Source organism: Trachypithecus francoisi, unplaced genomic scaffold, assembly GCF_009764315.1.
Source record: "Trachypithecus francoisi isolate TF-2019V2 unplaced genomic scaffold, Tfra_2.0 Contig01440, whole genome shotgun sequence".
Taxonomy (NCBI): domain Eukaryota; kingdom Metazoa; phylum Chordata; class Mammalia; order Primates; family Cercopithecidae; genus Trachypithecus; species Trachypithecus francoisi.
In genome coordinates this window covers 9,952,057-9,977,003 of record NW_022681431.1, presented here as the reverse complement: position 1 = coordinate 9,977,003, position 24,947 = coordinate 9,952,057, and the positions used below count along the sequence as shown (strand labels likewise).

The 24,947-nt window shown below is 43.9% G+C and overlaps 1 protein-coding gene and 1 non-coding gene across 5 annotated transcripts in view; both read right to left on the bottom strand.

Moving 5' to 3' along the window:
* PPP3CC (protein phosphatase 3 catalytic subunit gamma) overlaps nucleotides 1-15,176 on the bottom strand; it is a 104,713-nt gene extending 89,537 nt beyond the window's left edge. For all 4 annotated transcript variants that reach the window (XM_033228015.1, XM_033228036.1, XM_033228024.1 and 1 more), the window contains exon 1: nucleotides 14,757-15,176. In XM_033228015.1, coding sequence (XP_033083906.1) covers nucleotides 14,757-14,805 — 49 coding nt within the window. In that variant the 5' untranslated portion in view covers nucleotides 14,806-15,176. The remainder of the gene's footprint in view (nucleotides 1-14,756) is intronic.
* Nucleotides 15,177-22,232: 7,056 nt separating this feature from the next.
* LOC117096023 lies at nucleotides 22,233-22,339 on the bottom strand. Its single transcript, XR_004442314.1, has one exon. It is a non-coding gene; the product is annotated as a U6 spliceosomal RNA (small nuclear RNA).
* Nucleotides 22,340-24,947: the final 2,608 nt, after the last annotated feature.

The window sequence follows — 24,947 nt, the reverse complement described above, 5'->3', positions numbered from 1 at the left end:
AATCTAGCTTTTTACCATGTGTCAGTTGCTTTCAGATTACCTGTATTTCATTAAAAATTATTTAACAAGCCTTTCAAAACCAGAAGCAAAAACTTTAATCAAACCGGGTTTGCACATGATTAAAAACAACAGCCAAACTATAAAACTGAGTTTCCGGTGGAGAAAGGGGACTGGTGTAGCTAGCTATTCAGGGGAAGTAACTAAATCTTGTGGTCACTGTACTGTTGAGTACCCTTATTGTGCTGGTAGTTATGCTATCTATATGTGAAACTGCATAAAGTTAAACACACATATACAGACAGGAATGCACATATAACTGGTGAAATCTGAACAAGCTCTATGGACTGTACCAATGTCCATTTCCTGGTTTTGGTATAGTACTGTGGTGGTGTGGGATACTGACACCGCAAAGAGAGGGAAGGGAGTTAGGGGAGAGGTGTATGGGACTTCCCTTTACATTTCTTTATTTACAACCTCCTGTGAATCTATAATAACCAAAATAAAAATTAAATAAATTTTGAAAAACTAAGTTCCTAAAGTACACTCAAGAAATTCTGCAGCCTTTTCAAGGTCAGATTCTGCATGCTACAATATACACTGACTACATAAACAATATGTATTTTCAGGTAAACACAAGTAAAATCTGATGTAGATCTGCATAAATGAGAAACGGCCACATAGGTGATGACCTGCGGTAAGTAGGAAACATAAACCTTAAAAGTTATTGGCCTATAAGCTATTATTTTTAGATTATTGTGGTAGTCTTATCCTCATGGGACACTAGGATTTGCCTGAATAGCTATCTCTGTTCACTGCTTTCATTCCTATTTTAAGCCAGCAGGCCTGCCCTACTTTTTCAGACTCATTTCCTAATCTACTCACCTGCTTTGTCAATCATGAACAAATTAAACACTGCCAAATAAGTTACATTAAATATTATTACCAAAAGTCTTATGTTGTCTTTTCAACTGTTCCTCACTAGAACAAGTGATTTTAGTTCAATGACCTGATCAGGTTCTTTGAGATTATTCCTTCTGGTCTTTGATAGTCACAGAACTCACTTTCAAAGTATAAGCTAAGAACTGGGCCTCCTGGAACCAACTAAGTAATAATCCCCACCAGTAGTAGTCAACAGAAACAATAATTTCTGTAGTGGCATATGTTTTCCATAAAGCAGTGCAAAATAGTTAAAAATATACAACTTGCTTCCATGGAGAAACCCACCAATTATCTTTATTACTCCAGCCATTCATTAAAATCACTCTATTTTAAACTTCAACAAAGCCTTAGGTCACAAGAAAAAAACATACGTAGGCACACACATAAAAACACAGAAGAATTCTTACCTCTCCAGGCCACTAGTCACAGTCAGATTAAACATTAAAGGATTATCAATTTATAGATCAAAGGAACAAACATTTCACACCAGGTATTGTCTACAATTTAGTCATCTGCTCCTTTTGCAGTGGGATTAGTCGTAGGTCACTACATTGTTCTAAATTTCTGTAACATTTTTGAGAGGCTATTATATGCTACACTGCATGAGTACTTTTCAAGCAGTATTTAACCTTCTAAGCATAATCAGAAATGTGCCGCATGTAATAGGAACTCATCAAATATTTATGAATATATCACTTCCAAAATTCTATCTATACTACAGAAAAGGAAAATTTCACCATTTTTCTTCTTAAGCAATTTAGGTTTAAATCCTTTCAATATCTAAGACATTAAAGGTAAAAAACAGTCATGTGCCACATAGCAATATTTCAGCCTACAAGACCATATATAAGACAGAGATCCTGTAAGATTATAATGGAGCTGAAAAATTTCTGTCACCTAGTGATGTTTTCGCCTGTCTTAACATCACGGTATAAGGCACTACTACTCACATTTGTGGTATTGCTGGTGTAAACAAACCTACTGCAACAAATAAGTTAGTGGCTTATACATTTACTATACCACCCCTTTTATCATTACTTTAGAGTATACTCCTTCTACTTATTCAAAAAACAACAACAACAACAAAAAAACACAAAAAGGTAACTGTAAAACAGCCCCAGACAGGTCCTTCAGGAGGTATTCCATGAGAAGGCACTGTTGTCATAGATGACAGCCCCATGCCTGTTAATTCCTCTGAAGACCTTCCAGTGCGACAGGAGGTGGAGGTAGAGGACAGTGACATTGATAATCCTGACTCTCTGGAGGCCTCAGCTAATGTGTGTGGTGTGTGTTCATTTTTTATTTATTTATTTATTTTTTTGAGACAGAGTCTGGCTCTGTCACCCAGGCTGGAATGCAGTGGCCATCTCAGCTCACTGCAAGCTCCGCCCCCCGGGGTTCACACCATTCTGCTGCCTCAGCCTCCCCAGCAGCTGGGACTACAGGCACACACCATCATGCCCGGCTAATTTTTTTTGTATTTTTAGTAGAGATGGGGTTTCACCGTGTTAGCCAGGATGGTCTTGATCTCCTGACCTCGTGATCCGCCCGCCTCAGCCTCCCAGAGTGCTGGGATTACAGGCGTGAACCACCACGCCCAGTCAGTGCGTTCATTTTTAACAAAAAAGTTTTAAAAAATAAGAAATGTTTGAAATAGTAAAAGCTTATAAGAATAAGGATATGAAAGAAAGTATGTACAGCTATATGTGTTTGTGTTTTACGCTAAGTATGATTACGAAAGAGTTAAAAAGTTTAAAATTTTTTAAGTTTATAAAGTAAAAGTTACAGTAAGCTAAGGCTAATTTACTATTGAAGAAAGGTATTTTATAAATTTAGCGTAGCCTAAAGTGTGCAGTGTTTATAAAGCCTACAGTATTGTACAGTAATGTCCTAGGCCTTCACTTTCACTCACCACACACTCCCTGACTCACCCAGAGCAATTTTCCAGTCCTGCGAGCCCTATTCATGTTAAGTGCCCTCTACAGGTGGACCATTTTTTATCTTTAATACTGTATTTTTACAGTACCTTTTCTAGGTTTAGATATGTTTAGATACCCAAAGACTTACTGTTGTATTACAGTTGCCTACAGTATTCAGTACAGTAACATGCTGCACAGGTTTGTAGCTTAGGAGCAACAGGCTATGCCATATAGCCTAGGTGTGTAACATCTAGGTTTGCAGATATATATAACATCTAGGTTTGTGTAAGTATAGTTAACTCGAACAATATGGGTTTGAACCGCACTGGTTCACTTATATGCAGATTTGTTTTCAACCAAACACAGGATGCAAAACCCAATCCTGCAAATACAGAGGGCCAACTTTTTGAATACTCAGGTTGCACAGGGTCAACTTCTAGACTTGAGTATTCAGGGATTTTGGTATATGTGGGGGTCCTGGAACTAAGCTCTCACATATACCAAGGGCTAATTGTAACCTGTATGATGTTTGCATAATGACGAAATCGCCTAAGGATGCATTTCTCAGAACTCTGAATCATTAAGCAACTATGTAAGTGTGACTATATAAAATACAATACTCTTAAATCTTCATTTCACATGTCACTTAAAGTAAAATAGATCTGCTGTCAAATCTTGCCAAGATCCAAGATTGATTTATTTTTAAAATAATAGCTAACATGTATTAACCACCCACTATGGGCACTAGGCTAAGCACTTTACATACAACATGAGATGTAATCTTTAAATTCTGAGGTAGGCACTATCTCCCATTTCACACCTGTGGCAAGGAAAATAAATAATAAAGCTCAAAGGCCACACGGCTGGTAATCAGCAGAGTCTGTACTCTTTCTTACACTGTCATCCATAAAATAAGCTTCTTATGCTTGCACATACTTATTTACTAAGCACCTAAGCATGTGTTAGGCACTGCATTCAGCATTAAGGATACACAGTGGTTGCCCTTAAAGAGAGAAGTTTATTGTGAAGAATGGACAAGAAAACATTTAAAGGGATTTGCAAAGCAATGAGATTGTTTATGGGAGCTCATAGGAGACAGCAACTCTTATGATGATGATGATGATGATGATGATGATAATGATGATAGCGATGGTGGCAGCAGCACCTAACATAACACATACGGAGCACTCACTATGTGATTGCCACTGCAAGTTTCATTATCCCTCTTCTACAGATAAAGAAATGCAGGTAAAATAAGGGTAAGTGATTTATCCAAAGTCACGCATCACTAAAAGAATTTGAGCTGGGCATGGTGACACATGCCTATAGTCCCAGGCATGATGATGAGGCAAGAGGATCACTTAAGCCCGGAAGTCTGAGGCTTCAGTGAGCTATGATTGTGCCACTGCACTTCAGCCTGGCTGATAGAGCAAGACCCCATCTCCTTGGAAAAATAAAACAAAACAGAACAAAACAAAAACCAGAATTTGAATCCAGGTATGTCTGACTGAAGCCCATGTTCTCAAACCATCACTCTCCACAGCTTCTTAGCAGAGGAGAAAAAGCTTCTCAGAAGTCCCCTTGACTAAATCTTCAAAGATAAACAGGAGCTGGTCAAGTTGAGGGACAAGATGCTATGCAAGGCCAGGCACAGTGGCTCATGCCTGTAATCCCACCTCTTTGGGAGGCAAGAGGAACACTTGAGGCCAGGAGTTTGAGGCCAGGCTGGGCAACATAGCAAGACCCTGTCACTACAACTTAAAAGTAATAAAAATAAAATATTTAGCCAGACATTGCAGCACATGCCTGTAGTCCCAGCTACTTGGAGGGATGAGGCAGGACGATCAATTGAGGCCAGGAGTTTGAGGCCACAGTGAGCACTGACTGCATTCCTGCACTCCAGCCTGGACAACAGAGTGAGACCTTATCTCTAAAAATTAAAAAATTTAAAAAAAAATTCCACACAGAAGCAAAGAGCCCATTCACAGATATAAAACATTCTAGGGACAAGTACGACCTCTTATTCAAAGGACTTAGGACCAGAAGCATTTCAGATTTCAGATTGTTTCAGATTTAGGAATATTTACATATACATAATGAGATGTGTTGGGAATGGAACCCAAGTCTAAACATAAAATTCATTTATGTTTCATATACACATTATACACCAAATGTGAAGGTAATTTTATAAATATTTTAAATAATTTTGTGCACAAAACAAATTCGTGTACACTGAATGATTAGAAAGCAAATGTGTCACTATCCCAGCCACCTACGTGGTCAATCTGTGGTTGCCTGGACATCATCATTATGCTGTGCATGGAAAAGATACATCACAACCGAAGGGGGCTGGGAGGGTCTTTTTTCCTCAGGGACACTGAAAAAACTTTGGGTTATGCTCCCAGGTTTTGATTACAACCCATCACATGAGGTCAGGAAAGAAAGTGTCCACTTGTGGTGTTATCTGGCACTCAAAAGAGCTTCATATTTTGGAGAATTTCAGATTTTGGATTAGGAACACTCAACCTGTAGTATTAAAGTAGGCTGAGGGACGGACACAATGGCTCAGGCCTGTAATCCCAGGATTTGGGAGGCCAAAGAGAGCGCATCACCTGAAGTCAGGAGTTTGAGACCAGCCTGGCCAACATGGTGAAACCCCCATCTCTACTAAAAATACAAAAAAAAAAATTAGCCGGGCGTGGTGGCACACACCTGTAATCCCAGCTACTCAGGACGCTGAGGCAGAATAATCACTTGAACCTGGGAGGCAGAAGTTGCAGTGAGCCGAGATTGCGCCACTGCATTCCAGCCTGGGAAACAGCAAGACTCTGTCTCAAGAAAAAAAATAGTCATCAAAATAGTGTTGCTGTCCCCTTAATGAAATTGATGTCAACTGCCCCAGCAGTTTTCAACTATCCCTCTTCTTCCTTTTGTTCATTTTACGTCTTTCAATTCTCTGGCCCTTCTAGTTTGCCCATCTTCTCTCTACTCCTTAGTTAAGTACCTTTTCTTTCTCCATACCGACTTCTGTATGGTTTTCCAACCCCCATCATGTAGCTGAAACAACTACTGTTTATGCTAAACAAGTTGCCTCCACTTCATGTCAGCTATAATATTCTTTAGGGCTCATTTTGTTCTTTTCAGCTTTCCCCCATTAAGACACTACTGAATCCTCAAATATGATGACAGCCTTTCCTAAACCTAGCTGTAGCTGTTTTGAAGCATTTCTTTTTCTTTTTTTTTTTTTTGAGATGGGGTCTCAGTCACCCAGGCTGGAGTGTGGCGCTATCTTGGCCCACTGCAACCTCCGCCTCCTGGCTCAGGTGATCCTCCCACTTCAGCCTACCGAGTAGCCGGGTTCACAGGTGCAGGCCACCACACCCAGCTACTTTTTTGTATTTTTTGTAGACATGAGGTTTCACCATGTTGCGAGGCTAGTCTCGAATTCCTGAGCTCAAGTGATCCAGCCGCCTTGGCCTCCCAAAGTACTGGGATTACAGGCATGAACCACTTCGCCCAGATGAGCCATTTCTTAATTGTACTTTTTTTCTCCCTAACTTTTTTTCTTTTTTAAATAGAGATGGGCACTCTGTCACCCAAGCTGCAGCACAGTGGTGCAATCATAGTTCACTGAAGCCTTGGAACTCCTGGGCTCAAGTGATCCTCCCACTTCAGCCTCCCAAGCAGCTGGGACTACAGGTGAGAGCCACCATACGTGGCTCTCCCCAACTTTACATTTTGAAAAACTGAAATCTATTTAAAAAGTGAAAGAATCATAAAATGAACACACATATGCTTTTACCTAGATTCACCACAGTAAATGTTTTGCCACTTTTGCTTTTTTTCTCTACAAATGATTTTTTTAAACAATTTAAAAGCAAATTGCAAAAATCATGATATTTCAACATAAATACTTCACCAGGTACTGCCTAAAAGTAAGATCATTTTCCTATATAACCATAATACCATATCGTCACATTCAAGTCATTTAACAATGATATAGGCCAGGCGCAGTGGCTAACACCTGTAATCTCAGCACTTTGGGAGGCTGAGGCGGGCAGATCACCTGAGGTCGGGAGTTCGAGACCAGCCTGACCAATATGGAGAAACCTCGTCTCTACTAAAAATACAAAATTAGCCAGGTGTGGTGGTGCATGCCTGGAATCCCAGCTACTCGGGAGGCTGAGGCAGGAGAATCTCTTGAATCCGGGAGGCAGAGGTTGCAGTGAGCTGAGATCACGCCATTGTACTCCAGCCTGGGCAACAACAGCGAAACTCCATCTCAAAAAAAAAAAAAAAAAAGCCAATGATGTAATACCATCTAACATATACTCTGTACACATTCAAATGTTCCCAGTTATCCCCAAAATGTCCTCTACAGTTTTTATTTTCTTAATCCAGGCTTGACACTGTCATTTCTCTTTCAACTTCTTTCATCTAGAATAGTCTTCCTGCCCTTTTTGTTTTGTTTTGTCTTTCATTACTTTGAAATTTTTAGAGTTCAGGCCAACTGTCCTGTAGAAAGCCCCACAAACGGCCGGGCACGGTGGCTCCCACCTGTAATCCCAGCACTTTGGGAGGCCGAGGTGGGCAGATCACAAGGTCAGGAGATCAAGACCACGGTGAAACCCCGTCTCTACTAAAAATACAAAAAATTAGTCGGGCGCGGTGGCGGGCGCCTGTAGTCCCAGCTACTCAGGAGGCTGAGGCAGGAGAATGGCGTGAACCTGGGAGGCGGAGCTTGCAGTGAGCCGAGATCGCGCCACTGCACTCCAGCCTGGGGGACAGAGTGAGACTCATCTCAAAAAAAAAAAAAAAAAAGAAAGCCCCACAAACTGGATTTGTCTGACTACTATAACTAGGCTCAGCTTAAATTAAACACTTTCAGCAAGAATGTTACATAGGTAATTATTGAATGGATTCTTCAAATATTTCTCAGTGTTTGTTCATTTAGAATTTCAGTCTCTTGGGCTGACATTGTCTAGACGCTGCAAAAAAACCTTCATTAACTGTTAGCAATTAGTAAATCTAATCATGATCATCAAAGAAATACATTGTCTTGTCCAGCCATCCAGTATATCGTTCTGTGCCCAATTTAAAGATCCTGGTTACCAAGTTAAACCCTCCTCTAACAACAAATGAAGACTCAAGAAACTAAAAGATTTCAGGATAATCTAATGTGCCAATAAAACAAAAATGAATATGGTGAACTAAAAGTTCTTTCTACATTCATCTGGGTAACTAGATAGAATATAAAGATAACTAAGAAAGATACCACTTAGGTTAGGTTGAAAGTTTTAGGTCTCAGTTTTGAAATTTAAAATGCTGCTAAATTTTAACATTAAAACTATAAAAGGCAGGGCGCAGTGGCTCACACCTGTAATCCCAGCACTTTGGGAGACCAAGGCAAGAGGATCGCCTGAGCCCAGGAGTTCAAGACCAGCCTCAACAAGATGGCGAAACTCCATCTCTATAAAAAATACAAAAATTAGGTCAGGCGCGGTGGCTCATGCCTGTAGTCCCAGCTACTCGGGAGGCTAAGGCAGGAGAATGGCGTGAACCCGGAAGGCAGAGTTTGCAGTGAGCCAAGATTGCACCACTGCACTCCAGCCTGGGCGACAAGAGCGAAACTCTGTCTCAAAAAAAAAAAAAAAAAAAAAATTAGCTGGGCACGGTGGTGTATGCCTGTGGTTCCCACCACTCGGGAAGCTGAGGTGGATCACCTGAGCCCAGGAAGCTGAAGCTGCAGTGAGCTGTGATTGCGCCACCGTACTCCAACAGAGCGAGACCCTGTCCCCCACCAAAAAAAACTATAAAGGAGCTTTATAGTCTAGTAATGATTGCACCCAAGGATGGTAACGATTATAAGACATCCCTTTATTCCCATTAGTCATTTAGCAAGTAAGTAGCAGCAAAGCTCCAAAATGACTACAAATCTCAATATTAACTGAATAATTTTGTCTCTAATAGATATATGTCTAAAAATCAGCCTTTTTTTTTTTGAGACTTGCTCTGTCACCCAGACTGGAGTGCAGTGGCGCAATCTCGGCTCACCACAACTTCCACCTCCCAGATTCAAGCGATTCTCCTGCCTCAGCCTCCCGAGTAGCTGGGACTACAGGTGTGCACCACCATGCCTAGCTAATTTTTGTATTTTTAATAGAGACTGGGTTTCGCCATGTTGGCCAGGCTGGTCTCCAACTCCTGACCTCAGGTGATCCACTCACCTCGGTTTCCCAAAGTGCTGGGATTACAGGCATGAGCCATAATGCCTGTCCTAAAAATTAGCTTTTTCCTAAAATGTTTAGGAAAAGGTCTTTAATTAATTATTCCACTTTAAGTAATGAGTCCTTGGCATTTTTCTCTCAAAGAATCCCTTTTGTTTTTCACTTTACAGTAAGATGTGATTAGTATGTTACTTTACAAATATGACGTTAGGAGCCAGAATAATAGTTACAAGTGTCATGTTTTCCCCACTGTTGCCCATTTAGGGATGGAAAGCAGTGACTGAACATGAACTCATGCTTGTTTCTGGGGTTCTGGTAATTTATTTATTTTGGTTGAGCGGTTACATGGGTGCTAAATTTGTAAAAACTCACTAAGGTGTACATTTATAATTTGTACATTTTCCTGTATATACTTCAGTAAAAGTTATGGTATGCTAAAAATTACATAAGGCAAAAAAAATTTTTAATCCCATTTTAAAATGCAATAAAAGAGAGAAAGCTTAATTATCAAATGTCAGACCATAAATAAAGCTTTGATCACAACCAATAACATGTAGGTAAGGAAGAATACTTTATCCTTGCTCAAAAAAATAAAAATTAAAATTAAGCGTTTAAATTAAAATGTCCTTTCAGAGGTTCCAGATTTCTACTCAGATGTATGAATTTCAATTAGCACTGATTTTGAAAGTTTCGAAAGTTTGTCAGCTTGTTAATTACAATGGTAAACGAAGCATAAATTAAACAAATACTGTTGATAAATCCAGGAGATATCAGCTTTAAAACATATTCACATTGAAAATTTATACTTGAAAATGTTTCTTCCAGGTTGGTATTGTATCAAGTGATTAATGTGTGCCCCACTGAAAATCTAAAGGACCAAAATATTAATATAAGCACTTTGAAAACATTTCCATGCTGACTGAAACCACTATGGAAATATTTAGGTAAAATTACAATATTTATGTTAAAATAGTATGAAATATTTGCATAACAAAAGCTTTAATATGTGAGATCCATTTTCCTTTGAATTCAAAATACACTTGCAGATGGAAATACACAAAGGTATTAAAAGCAGTTATTTCTGCTGGGAAGGAATATGAAGTCTTTCTTTTCTTACCTCTCTGATTTTCAAATTCTATAAGTAGCAGGATTAAGCTTATATTTAAGAGAAAAAATTTTAAACCCTTGGTAAATCCATTATCGATATAAAAAAGGGAGAATGGGGCAAGAGCTGTGGAAAGAAATGAAGTACAGGTACCAGAGACTAAAATCGGGTTTAGGGTATATTTGTGGAAATAGCAATTTTTGTCCACACTAATATTAAAATATTTTAAGAAAGCCATAAGTACAATATTCCCAGTGCCAAGATATTAAAGAAATAGTAGCCTCCTGTGTGTGGTAAAAATGGTACAGTACTCTGTAAATACACAATATATTTGAATTGTAAGAGAAAGGGAGAAATGTATCAGCACCTTACTAAAAAGAAATCTGACTTTTCTGTTAAACCCCATCTGGCCATCAAATAACAAAATAAGACAATGGATTCTCTGTATTTGTCATGTAATTCCTACTGAAATTTCCTTGTTGCTTCTGAAAAGATTCATTCCAGGGAAATAAACTGCTTTTATAAAAATCACTGTCAAAGAAAAAACATGTCCTTAAACAGGAAAAGAAACTTGGAAACAAGAAAAAAAAAAGCAGAAAGAATATCACAATTTAATCATTTGAGTTCCTAGTTCTCTGGTTCAGATACCAGTAGTGGTGTCCCAGTGCATACATACTGCTTTAGAGGCTCACAGAAACTCTACTTTTAAAGCAAAGAAGAAATGAATGAGCAACCTACTAGGGTGCATTGCAGATGGCACTCAATAAACATTTAATGAATGAGTAAAATCATAAGAATGTTTAAACATAAACACCTTCAACAGATAGAGAAGAAATCTGCTGCCTGGGAAGTACCAGACAGAACTGTACTGGTCTCTTCACATTGTTACTGATGAGATTTCACCCACATATCCGTTATGTTGTAGAACAGGTATTCTCCCGACTAGGAACAGTTTCGTAGCTTATAATTTCATATACTTCCTAATTCTGATATTTTCAAACGTTAATGATACCTCTACTAACCACTTCTGTAGTAAGCAATCTATTACCAACCTATTATCATGTTTCAAAGTACTACCTTAACTTGACCTTTTCACATCCTTTATGTCACTTACATGACCCAGGCTTCACAGGGAAGGTGTTATTAACCCTATTTTACAGATGATTTTTTTTTGGTTTGAGACTGAGTTTCATTCTTGTCGCCCAGGCTAGAGTACAGTAGCACGATCTAGGCTCACTATAACCTCCGCCTCCCGGGTTCAAGCGATGCTCCTGCCTCAGTAGCTGGCATTACAGGTGTGAGCCACCACGCCCAGCCACATCCTTCAGTTTAAGAAAGCTGCTGTTTAAAGGACACCTAAAATACAAACCACTCCCACATACCCACTCTACTCCAAATTTTGCTCAAACAGAACAATTAGGTACACTTTAAAGTTAACAGGAAATGACAGAACCAAAAATAACTGGGGTGTGGTATCACCTCTGAAAAAGCTTTCAAGCTGTGAATAAATGCAGACAGCTCTGGCTAAACAAGATGGCATCAGACCAAGGTTCAGTACCCGATACAATGGACCTTAGCTATGCACACAGTGACACCTCATTTTCTTCAACTATTTCAAACTCTGGAAAACCCTGAAAAAAGCAACATAAGTCACCATGAAGCCACAAATGCTGTGGTCAAGCTCTTATGCTAAAGTTTTTATATAGGAGAGAAATCTATACATTCTAAGGACCTGAAATTATTTCTATTTCATTTATTTAAGAGTAGTCTTAAAAGTACACAATAGGGCCGGGTGTGGTGGCTCACACCTATAATCCCAGCACTTTGGAAGGCCGAGGCAGGCAGATTACCTGAGGTCGGGAGTTTGAGACCAGCCTGCCCAACATAGGGAAACCCCATCTCTACTAAAACTACAAAATTAGTCGGGTGTGGTGGTGCATGCCTGTAATCCCAGCTACTCGGGAGGCTGAGACAGGAGAATCGCTTAAACCTGGAAGGCGGAGGTTGCAGTGAGCCGAGATCATGCCATTGCACTCCAGCCTGGGCAACAAGAACTAAACTCCATCTCAAAAAAAAAAAAAGTACACAATATGTGCTAATTAATTTTGGTAAAGAAAAAATTTGCATCCTGCAGGATATGATGACAGTGTTTATTTAACCATAAGCATGCCTAGCAATAAACCAGCCCCTGCTTTTTTTTTTTTTTTTGAGACGGAGTCTCGCTCTGTCACCCAGGCTGGAGTGCAGTGGTGCGATCTTGGCTCACTGCAAGCTCCGCCTCCTGGGTTCACGCCATTCTCCTGCCTTAGCCTCCTGAACAGCTGGGACAACCTGCGCCCACCACCACGCCCGGCTAATTTTTTGTATTTTCAGTAGAGACGGGGTTTCACCGTGTTAGCCAGGATGGTCTCGATCTCCAGACCTCGTGATCCGCTCGCCTCGGCCTCCCAAAGTGCTGGGATTACAGGCGTGAGCCACTGCGCCCGGCCTTTTTTTTTTTTTTTAGAGAGAGTCTCATTCTGTCACCCAGACAGGAATGCAGTAGCACCATTTTGGCTCACTGCAACCTCTGCCTCCCGGGTTCAAGCAATTTTCTTGCCTCAGACTCCCAAGTATCTGGGATTACAGGTGCCTGCCAGCATGCCTAGCTAATTTTTGTATGTTTAATAGAGATGGAGTTTCGCCATTTTGGCCAGGCTGGTTTCGAACTCCTGACCTCACTGATCTGCCCGTATGGGCCTCCCAAAGTGCCGGAGTTACAGGGATGAGCCACCATGCCTGCTCCCAACCCCTGCATTTTAACTCTTTTATTTTATTACATTTTATTTTACTATATTTATTACTATATTTAAGGGTCATTTAAATTTTTAATTTTCTTTTTATCTTATGACACGTTATGGTGGAAATTACATGGTGCAATGGTGATTAGATTGTGAGATTCTTGAGGGCTGCACTAAGCTTCACTAAGATCCTATTTATTCTGACTTGACCCACAGTTCTGGCTTATCTGGTTTCCCTGCCTACTTCAGCTTAGACGCAGCAGATTAGAAAGCAGTAAGGGTACATTCTGACAGAAAACAGTACTGGAGAGAGAAACTAAAAGCAGACAAAACACTGAACTGGTATAGCAGTGAGGAGTCATTTTAGTACAGGACAAAACTGCCAACACCTTTATACAGCAGAACACACCAGCCATATTAACAGCACAGTACAGAAATTAATGTACATAGTGATGACCTTGATTCCTCAAAAAAGGTTATGTTTAGTACACTCTGAATCTTAAGAGAAGCCTATACTTCTTATAGGCTATACACTATTAATATGAAGACTTACATTTACATGGTCAAAATAATTTAGCTGTTCAGGGGATGTCCGTCAGATAAACAATTCAGTTGTATCTCTAACGACAATATATAAAAGCTAAGTAGATAAATCTCAAAAATCCCATTATAATTATGTAGTATAGATAATTAGCATTTATGAGGCTGATTTGGGGATATGGGGGGAAAAAATCTAAGTTATACACTAAAATTCTTCCCCCTCCCTGAACATGCAATAAGGCGTTTCACCTTTTAAAAATGTATTCCCGTCACCAGTATTAGTTGCCTTTCTCTAATACCAAAATGAAAAAGAAGAAAATTATCTTAATAATTTTCCCCACTGTCAGGCTAACCCCTGCATCCAGACACCACTAACATAGCTGGTCTAAGTCTATTCTCTTCTTACTCTTACAAAATAGCGCTTTCAAACCGATTGTTAATCTCAGAGAGAAGGGTTGTGCCTAAGTCTTACGGCTGAATAAAAGCAGCATGTAAATTAGTGGTTATGTTTAATCCATCTTCTTAAGGGCAGAAACAACTAACCTAAAACTCTACAAGATTTAGAAAGCAAGAAGCCCTTTACATTTTGTTCTTATAACAACAAGAGAAATCTAATGCAGGTACACATACGAATCAGAAAACATCGTTCTCCAAGTCTTCATAACCAAAGGGAAAATAAAATACCATTACCATGCCAAGAGCTCCGTAAACTTATTTTAAACATCATATAATGGATGTATCTGACTTCCCCATACTAAGTTTATTTCAGTAATAGCAGTGACTTGCAATGATCTAGAGAAACTGGGTCAAAAGGCACATGGTATACGTCCTAAAAAAAGGGTGGGGGGGTGGGTGTCAATAAAGATCTCATCTTAAATATCTTACTTGGAAGAGTCGACTCAACTCCCTGCCTACACCACCCCTGATGGCTTCCCCAGAGTCATTTCTTAAAGAGAAAAAAAGACGGGGTTCTGGGCCCTTTGGGGGTGGTGGGAGAAGTCCCCACTGCACCCTGAACCCTTCGGGAGGGAACTTGGCAATGACCGCCAGGCACCTGACGAGGTGCAGCAGCAAACGCCGGGTCCGGGAGGCTGCTCTCGGACGCTGCCGCCCGGCCCTGTCTACAGCCCTCCGAACCCTCCTAGGGTTGGCGCAGCCCGGCCCCAGCCTCCCTCTGCCCCGAGCCGCCGCCCAGCCGAGGGCCGTTTCCCGCGGGTCCCCGAGGAAGGCCCGGCCCGCCAGGCACCTTTGATGACGCGGTCGGTGGTGGAGAGGTGGAAGCGCCTCCCGGACATGGTCCCCTCGGCCTCCTCCAGGCTCCAGGAGCCCGCCCGACGTGCGCCTCCGCCGCGGGGGCCGCCTTCTCCTCCGGCGGCCTCAGCTGCCCGGAGCCTTCAGCCAGCGGTGCCCGACCCTGGCTCCTCAGCGCTGCCCGAGGACCAGAAGGGCGCGGCCGCCGTAGCGCCTGCCTCCGACGCCACTGACAGGACGAGGGCCCACCGGCCGCTCTCTTCCGAGGCGCCAGCGGCTAAGGCGGGGAACACAGCTCTGGCAGCGACCGCGACCGCTGCTAAGGGTGGCGACCCGGACGGCCGCGGCTGCTCGCGGACCGGGCCCTCGTGCGCGCAAGCGCGCCCCCGCGTCGCTCTCACAACTTCCCAGCGGCCCCGCGCGCCGCTGTCGGCGCGCCGAGGCCCCACGCGCGGCCCCGCTGTCCAAGCCGACCCGGCCCGGCCTCCCGCCCAGAACACCGCCCTCCGCACGCTTCCGCCTTCCTGGGAGGCCGTGGGCCTCGGCGCACGCGCTCTTCTCGGCTCCTCCGGCTCCGGGTCCCTGCTCCCAACAGCCCGTTTTCGCTTCTCCTCAGCCAGCCCTCCTCGCAGCCGGTCCCTTCTCTCCTGGCGCCCCCGCCCAGGACGGGAACACCTGAAACCCGCCCGCGTGGCCAGCGCGGGAGGCCTGCCCGGCCGCAGCCATTTTGCTACCGGCCTTGCGGCCTCACGGCCGCTCTGAGCCGCCTCCTGGGACCGCCTCGCAGAGAGCCCCTGACCTCCCAGGCCTCCCTCCTCACCTCTGGGTCTCCCACCTGCTTTGTCTCAAGGAGTGTGATAAGTCCGGCCGCGCTCCTTCAGCTTTTGTGGGTCATTCAGCAAACCCACACATTTAAATCCCCTCGCTTCATCTTACCCGCGTGTTGAGTGCAGTCAGTACAGTGAGAAGGACATTCGTGTCCATCCTAGTTCCAGTCCAGTAGCTAGGGGGTGGGGGATTGGGGAGCTCCGTTTCTGAGCAAGGCCCTGCTCCCTCCTCACTTTCCACAGCTAAGAGAAGGGAGCTCCCTGCTCCTGGGACCCCAGGGCCGGACCTCCTCCTGTGCTCTGTGTGTCACTCCCCAGCTAGAAGCCCCTTTTTTCTTCCCCCTGACACAGTCCTGCCTCCCCGGCCCAGGCTCACTGTGGAACCCCATGGGCAAGTCCGTAGAAAGTTAACAGTCTGTTCATCTCGAGGTTGAAAACTGACCTTTATCTGCCCTTAAAACTAGAAGCCTAGAACAGAAACTGGCTCCAACCGTCCTCTCACTGAGTAACTGGCAAAGTCAAAAGGATTTTGACTTTTAGCAATGCAAATAAAATATTGAAACTGATGTCCAATAAAACATGCAAGTTACAGGCAAAACCAGTCTTAACAATTATTGCAGTGACCAATGAGTAGTCACATGTAGCTATGTAAATTTAAATTAATTCCGTTCCTCTAGGGGACTAGCCACATTTCAAGCGTTCAGGAACTACGTGCAGCTACTTTATTGGACTTTCAGAAAATTATACTGGACAGCTCCTAAAATATTATAGGATTAATCGTAAATCTCCAATAATAATAGATTTATGTATAGGCGGTCTGGGGATAGATAGTGGAATCAGACCCTGAATTATCCCTTGGAATTTTGACCATAGCTCTTTGATGGTAACCGCAGGAGGCAAGAGGACTTTAGGGGCCGAATAGATTTTGGTTTTGTTTTCATGGTCCTTGAGGCTTCCACCCAAGAGAATTGTTCAGATATCCTGAGGAAGTTCTTCATTTAAGAAGTAACCAGAACTCCATGCCTATCAAATCATACTTCTGGGTCAGAGGCTAAAATTCATCTGGAAGAACCTCAACAGGATAGCTAAAAATAAAAAGTTTAAGAAAACATTGCGGGCCGGCAAGGTGGCTCACGCCTGTAATACCAGCATTTTGGGAGGCCAAGGTGGGCGGATCACCTGAAGTCAGGGGTTTGAAAACAGCCTGGTCAATGTGATGAAACCCCGTCTCTACTAAAAATACAAAAATTAGCCGAGTGTGGTGGCACACGCCTGTAATCCCAGCTACTCCGGAGGCTGAGGCAGAAGAATCGCTTGAATCTGGGAGGCGGAGGTTCCAGTGAGCCAAGATTACACCTGGGCACTCCAGCCTGGGTGACAGAGCAAGACTGTCTCCAAAAGAAAAAAAAAGGAAAAGAAAAAGAAAACGTTGCGGGCCAGACACAGTGGCCAATGCCTGTAATCCCAGCACTTTGGAAGGCTGAGGTGGGCGAATCACCTGAGGTCAGGAGTTTGAGACCAGCCTGGCTAACACTGCGAAAACCCATCTCTGCTAAAAATACAAAAATTAGCTGGATGTGATGGTGGGCGCCTATAGTCCCATCTACTCGGGACGCTGAGGCAGGAGAATCGCTCAAACCCGGGAGGCAGAGGTTGCAGTGAGTCGAGATGGTGCCACTGCACTTCAACCTGGGCACAGATACACATTCCATCTATCTCTAAAACAAAACCAAAAAGACCCACAAATACTAACTCATTCAATCCTCACACCAACCTGATTTATATGATTATCCCCATTTTACAGATAAGGAAACTGAGGCACAGAGCTGTGCAGAAACTTGCCCAAAGTCACACAGCTGGTCGGAGGCCTAGTGAACACCATCATCATCAAGCTACATGTAGTACCTGACCTTCTTCTACAGAACCACGTGGAACATGGGGCATTGAGTCCTCAAGCATGGTATACATGAATTTACAGAATACAGATGTTATTCTGTAGCTTGGCTTTAGCAAAGTAATTGTAAGCAACCTGCAGCCCTGTCCCTTCACATCCCCACCCCCTGTTTTTTTGTTTTTTGTTTTTTGAGACAGTCTCACTCTGTCGCCAGGCTGGAGTGCAGTGGCGTGATCTCAGCCCACTGCAACCTCCGCCTCCAGGGTTCCAGTGATTCTCCTGCCTCAACCTCCCGAGTAGCTGGGACTACAGTCGCATGCCACCACACCCAGCTAATTTTTTTGTATTTTTAGTATTTTTAGTAGAGATGGAGTTTCACCATGTTGGCCAGGATGGTCTCGATTTCCTGACCTCGTGATCTGCCCACCTCGGCCTTCCCTGCCCCTTTCTAAGGAGATTCACTCAGTATCTCTGCCTTTCTCCAAGTTCCTTGCTGGTCCTCTGTTTCAGTAGCTGCTTAGTCTTCCCACAACAACCAGTGACACCAAACAGACCTTGATACCATCACTTCCAGCTGTGGGCACGGGTAAGTTCCTTCACTTCTCAGGCCTTGCTTTCCTCTTTTGTAATGTGGGGATTATAATAATATTAATAGGCCCTCCCGGTAGCAGAGGCTGGGATGCTCTGCCCAGATCCCCTTCACCATCCCCTTAACCATCTTCTGGTTGCTGCTTTTTTTTTTTTTTTTTTAGAGAGAGAGAGATGAGGTCTTGCTCTGTTGCCCAGGCTGGAGTGAAGTGGTGCCATCATAGCCCACTGAAGCCTTGAACTGCTGGGCTCAAGTGATCCTCCTGTGTTGGCCTCTCAAAGTACTGGGATTATAGGCATGAGCTACCGTACTCTGCCTGTTTCTTGAGGGCTGGTGGCTGATAGTTCATTGCTGCCCCTTCTCCAGAGAATTGCCTTAGGTTGAATGGGAGCCCCCTCCCCTAAGGAGTTATGACCATCCCTTCCCCAGTCCTAGGAGCAATAGCTCTCAGGGCCTCCAGGTCAGACTAAGTTTGCCTCAAGGTAAGAATAACTTTGTGGTACAACTCAGGCTCCAGAGCTTGCTGTGAGAACAGACTGAACTGCAGGAACACATTAAACGAGGTTCATTTTATTTGGATGTTATGAGATGGCCCCAAAATACAGTAGTCAGTTAATTTTTCCATTACTATTATTGAATAATACGTCCCTTCAGATTGGTTTGCAATGTGTTCTTTTATTTTATTTTTTATTTTTTTTAATTGAGACAGAGTCTCACTCTATCGCCCAGGCTGCTCAGGCTGGAGTGCAGTGGCACAATCTAGTTTCACTGCAACCTCCGCCTCCCAGGTTCAAGCAGTTCTCCCTGTCTCAGCCTCCCGATAGCTGGCATTGCAGCCCTCCTGTCCAGCACTGCTCCTAATAGTTCCCCTCACTTTCTATCTCTGTGTTTGGAAAAGGGCGTTAGATCCATGGATTTCTCCCAGAGGAAACCAGGTTGGAAAGGCTTTGATCTGTATAAGCTGAGACCACCAGAAACCTTCACCCATCACATTGCCTTGCTTTCCTATCCTGGTAGAGGTTTCAAAAGACTTTGGGTTGTTTGGGGCAGACATAGGGAACGTGTCTTGCTCTCTACGGGAATCCATCTCAACTGATTCAATAATAGAATCAGCTATTCTCAGGGCCTAAAGGCTGGGAGTGAATAGGGGCTCCGCTGCATCAGCCTCCTAATTGGTCCCTGAGTCTTTGGTCTTGACCTCTTAATCCATTGTCCACACTGACCCCATAATCAACTTTTTTTTTTTTTTTTGAGACAAGGTCTGACTCTGTCTGCCAGGCTGGAGTACAGTGACATGATTATAGCTCACTGCAGCCTCAACCTCCCAGGCTCAAGCAATCCTTCCACCTTAGCCTCCTGAGTAGCTGAGACTACAGGTGTACACCACCACACCCAGCTAATTTAAAAAATTTTTTATAGCGACTCAGTCTTGCAACGTTGCCAAGGCTGGGCTCCAACTCCTGGCCTCAAGTGATGCTCCTGCCTCAGCCTCCCAAAGTACTGGGATTACAGGTGTGACCCACTATGCCCAGCCCAGAGTCAACTTTGTACAGAAAATCTGACTATTGATGCTGCTTCTCATCTCCCTTCAGTGACTCCCTGGAGCCCTTGGGATCGAGTTCAAACCCTGCAACCTGGCCCAACAGCTCCTTCACAGCCTGACCGTGACTCACCTCTACAGCTTCTCTCTGTCTGTAGCCCCATGAGACCTTTCAGGCTGGCCACTTGAAACCATTTGCTATGTTTTTTCAGGGCCAGGACCCTCCAAGGAAGGATGGGATGTGAAGAGCAAGGAGGAAGGGAGGTGTTCTAGATAGGGCAAAGCTGTACAGAGGCATGGGCTTGGAATATGGTGGATATGTTCAGGGCTCCACCCCTTTGGATATTTGATCCTTATAGCCTGGAAACGCCCGTCCTTCTCTACTTTGACTCACAAGTTCAGCCATGGCCTAAGATCCAGCCCTGTTATAATCACCTCTCTGAAGCCTTTCTTAGTCCATCCAGGTAGGGGTAAAGCCTTTCTCTGTGGACCAGGAGCATTTTGTAAACAGATCAACCACCTAATGCATGGTGGATATCATTTATTCACATGTGGCTGTTTTCCCCACCTAGACTACTGAGGCAGACTATATCCAGCTTCTTCTTTTTAAAAAATTGTTGGCCGGGCGCAGTGGCTCAAGCCTGTAATCCCAGCACTTTGGGAGGCCGAGACGGGCGGATCACGAGGTCAGGAGATCGAGACCATCCTGGCTAATACGGTGAAACCCCGTCTCTACTAAAAAAAAATACAAAAAACTAGCCGGGCGACGAGGCGGGCGCCTGTAGTCCCAGCTACTCGGGAGGCTGAGACAGGAGAATGGCGTGAACCCGGGAGGTGGAGCTGCAGTGAGCTGAGAGCCGGCCACTGCACTCCAGCCTGGGTGGCAGAGCAAGACTCGTCTCAAAAAAAAAAAAAAAAAAAAAAAAAAAAAAGTTATTTATTATATATTTTGAGACAGGATCTTCTCTGTTGCCCAGGTTAGAGTGCAGTGGCACTGCCATAGCTCACTGCAGCCTCTAACTCCTGACCTCTAGCAATCCTCCCACCTCAGCCTCCTGAGTAGCTGGGACTACAGGCACACACCACTAAGCCCAGCTAATTTTTTTAATTTCTTTTTTGTAGAGATAGGGCCTTGCCATGTTGCCCAGGCTGTCTCGAACTCCTGGCCTCAAACAGTCCACCCACATCGGCCTGCCTCCTAAAGTGCTGGAATTTACAGTCATGAGCTGCTGCACCCAACCTGTATTTTCAGTTTCTAGCATGGCCCATTTATATTGTGGTTGCTCAGTAGGTGTTTGTGGATATAATGAATCACTAATCACCTCTATTTCTTTTTTCTTTTTTTTTTTTTTTTTGTGATGGAGTCTCGCACTGTCGCCTGGGCTGGAGTGCAGTGGCACAATCTCGACTCACTGCAACCTCCACTTCCCAGATTTAAGCGATTCTCCTGCCTCAGCCTCCCAAGTAGCTGGGATTACAGGCACCCGCCATCATGCCCGGCTAATTTTTTTGTATTTTTAGTAGAGACGGGGTTTCACTATGTTGGCCAGGCTGGTCTCGAACTCCTGACCTCGTGATCCGCCCACCTCGACTTCCCAAAGTGCTAGGATTACAGGCGTGAGCCACAGCACCCAGCCAATCACCTCTATTTCTTATATGCAATAATTTAGTATGCCCCAGTAGATAAAGTTTGATTCAAAAGATAACTGACCAATTGAAGTATCTAAGAGGCCAAACACCAAGGATTCATATGGACCAACATTATTATATTACAGGTGAGGGAAATGAGCCCAGAGGCATCAAGCCACTTACCCACTGTCACACAGGTAGTTGAAAGTACAATTTGAACCCAACTCTGCTCTCAGGATTTTTCTCTTTTTAATGTTTTAAATATATTTTTCAAAAGTAACACATGCCCATGGTTTAACAAAATTAAAGGCCAGGCATGATACTCATGCCTGTAATCCCAACACTTTGGGAGGCCGAGGTGGGTGGATTACCTGAGGGCAGGAGTTCGAGACCAGCCTGGCCAACATGGTGAGACTCCATCTCTGCTAAAAATACAAAAAATTAGCCAGGCGTGATGGCGCACACCTATAGTCCCAGCTACTCAGGAGGCTGAGGCAGGAGAATTGCTTGAAACCAGGAGGCGGAGGTTACAGTGAGCTAAGATTGCACCACTGCACTCCAGCCTGGGCAAGTGAGACTTTGTCTCCAGAAAAAAAAAAAAAAAAAGAAAAGAAAAAAATTGCCTGGCGCAGTGGCTCACGCCTGTAATCCCAGCACTTTGGGAGGCCAAGGCGGGTGGATCACAAGGTCAGGAGATTGAGACCATCCTGGCCAACATGGTGAAACCCTATCTCTACTAAAAATACAAAAAATTAGCCGGCAAAAAATTAGCGCCTGTAGTCCCAGCTGCTTGGGAGACTGAGGCAGGAGAATAGTGTGAACCTGGGAGGTGGAGCTTGCAGTGAGCCGAGATCGCGCCACTGCACTCCAGCCTGGGTGACAGAGCGAGACTCCATCTCAAGAAAAAAAAAGAAAAAAATTAAATACTGCAAAAGTATGTACAAGAAAAGTAAATTCTCACTTCTTTCCCTGAAGCTCAGTTTCCTTCTTTTTTTTTCTTTTAATGTGTCACAAATGTGTGCATCATCCTTGCACAGGTGCCATGCTAATCGTCTCTGTATCATTCCTATTTCAGTATGTGTGCTGTGGAAAAGAGCGCTAGCTTCCTACCTATAAGCAATTCATTGCTTTTTTTTAAGATAGTAATTGTAAAATTCCATAGAATGGAATACTATTCAGCTAATAAAAAAGAAATAATTACTGATACAGGCAACAACATGAATGAATCTCTAAAATACATTACGTTGAGCAGAAGAAGCAAGGCACAAAATGGTATCTACTATATCATTTCATCTGTATAGGAAAAATGGTTATATGAAGTATGATTGAATGGAACATCATGCAGTTAGGAAATACCATATTTTAAATTAGAAAAATATTTGATGACATGAGAAAAGCCTCAGGAGATACTGAAAAGTGAAAAAGCTAAAATATAACCATATATACAGTATTGTCCCCATTTTTATTAACAAACATGGCTGGCTCAGTTACTTGGGAGGGTTAGACAGGAGAATCGCTTGAACCCAGGAGGCAGAGGTTGCAGTGAGCCAAGAGGGCACCATTGCACTCCAGCCTGGGCAACAGAGCGAAACTCCATCTAAAAAAACAAAAACAAATACATGGCTGGGCGCAGTGGCTCACGCCTGTAAACTCAGCACTTTGGAGGCCAACGCAGGAAGCTCACTTGAGCTCAGGAGGTCAAGACCAGCCTGGGCAACATGGTGAAACCCGTCTCTATAAAAAATACAAGGCCGGGCGCGGTGGCTCAAGCCTGTAATCCCAGCACTTTGGGAGGCCGAGACGGGCGGATCACGAGGTCAGGAGATCGAGACCATCCTGGCTAACATGGTGAAACCCCGTCTCTACTAAAAAAATACAAAAACTAGCCGGGCGCAGTGGCGGGCACCTGTAGTCCCAGCTACACGGGAGGCTGAGGCAGGAGAATGGCTTGAACCTGGGAGGCGGAGCTTGCAGTGAGTGGAGATCGTGCCACTGCACTCCAGCCTGGGTGACAGAGCGAGACTCTGTCTCAAAAAAAAAAAACAAAAAAAATACAAAAAAAAATTGCTGGGTGTGGTGGCATGCGCCTGTGGTCCCAGCTACTTGGGAGGCTGAGATGGGCAGATCGCTTGGGAGGCTGAGGTGGGTGGTCTCTGAGGTCGAGGCTGCAGTGAGCTGAGATCGCATCACTGCACTCCGGCCTTGGTGACAGAGTGAGACCCTGTCTAAAAAAAAAAAAGCATAAAATAAAAGCCTTAAGCCAGGCATAATAGTATTCACCTGTAGTCCCAGCTACTTGGGAGGCTGAGGCAGGAGGATCTGTTAAGTCCTGGAGTTTGAGGTCATATTACACTATTTTCATGCCTATGAATAGCCACTGCACTCCAGCCTGGGCAACATAGCAAGACTCCATTTCTTTAAAAATAAAATACCTCAAGAAAATATTAATATACTCATTCAACAAGTATGAATTAGGTGTGGACTATGTGCCAGGCACTGTGTTAGGGATATGGAAACGAACCAAAACTGACATAATTCATACCCTCACTGAGCATAATCTATCATGGAAAAAAATGTGAATAGTAGCCGTCACTTATAATAAAAAATTTCTTTCTTTCCAATATTCTATGGTGAGAAAGTATTGCTATATAAATAGGTGAAAATAAGGCCAGGTGCAGTGACTCACGACTGTAATCCCAGCACTTTGGGTGGCTGAGGCAGAAGGATCACTTGAGCCCAGGAATTCCAAACCGGCCTAGGCAATGACATAGGGATACCCCGTCTTTATCAAAAAAAATTTGTTTAAATTAGCCGGGTGGCCGAGCACGTTGGTTCATGCCTATAATCCCAGCACTTTGGGAGGCTGAGGTGGGTGTATCACTTGAGGTCAGGAGTTTGAGACCAACCTGGCCAACATGGTAAAACCCAGTCTCTACCAAAAAATACAAAAAAAATTAGCCGGGCATTGTGGTGGGTGCCTGTAATCCCAGCTACATGGGAGGCTGAGACAGGAGAATCACTTGAACCTGGGAGCTAGAGGTTATAGTGAGCTGAGATCATGCCATTGCACTCCAGCCTGGACAACAAGAACGAGACTCCTTCTCAAAAAAAAAAAAAAAAGCCAGGCACGGTGGTGAACACCTGTGGTCCCAGCTACTCAGGAGGCAGAGGTAGGAGGATCACTTGGACCCAGGGAGTTGAGGCTGAAGTGAACCATGATCACACCACCACAGTACAGCCTGGGTGGCAGAGCAAGACCCTGTTCTAAAAGAGAGGGCAAAAGAGAGAGAGGGGAGGGAGGGAAAAGAGAGAAAGAGAGAGAGAAAGAAAGAAAGAGAAAGAAGGAAGCACTTTTCTTTATCTTCACCTATTTATTTATATGTTTATTTATTGAGACAGGGTCTTGCTCTATAGGCCAGAGTGCAGTGGCATGATCATAGCTCACCACAGCCTCTATCTCCCTGGGCTCAAGTAATCCTCCAACCTCGGTAGCTGGGACCTCGGTACTCGGTCCCAAGTAGCTGGGACCACAGGCATGCCACTGCCATGTCCAGCTATTTTTTTCTTTTTTTAGAGATGGGGGTCTTCCTTTGTTGTCCCCTCTGGTCTGGAACTCCTGGACTAAAGTGATCCTCCCACCTTGGCCTCACAAAGTGTTGGGATTAGAGGCATGAGCCACCGTGCCAGCTGCTCTTTTAAAGTCCTAC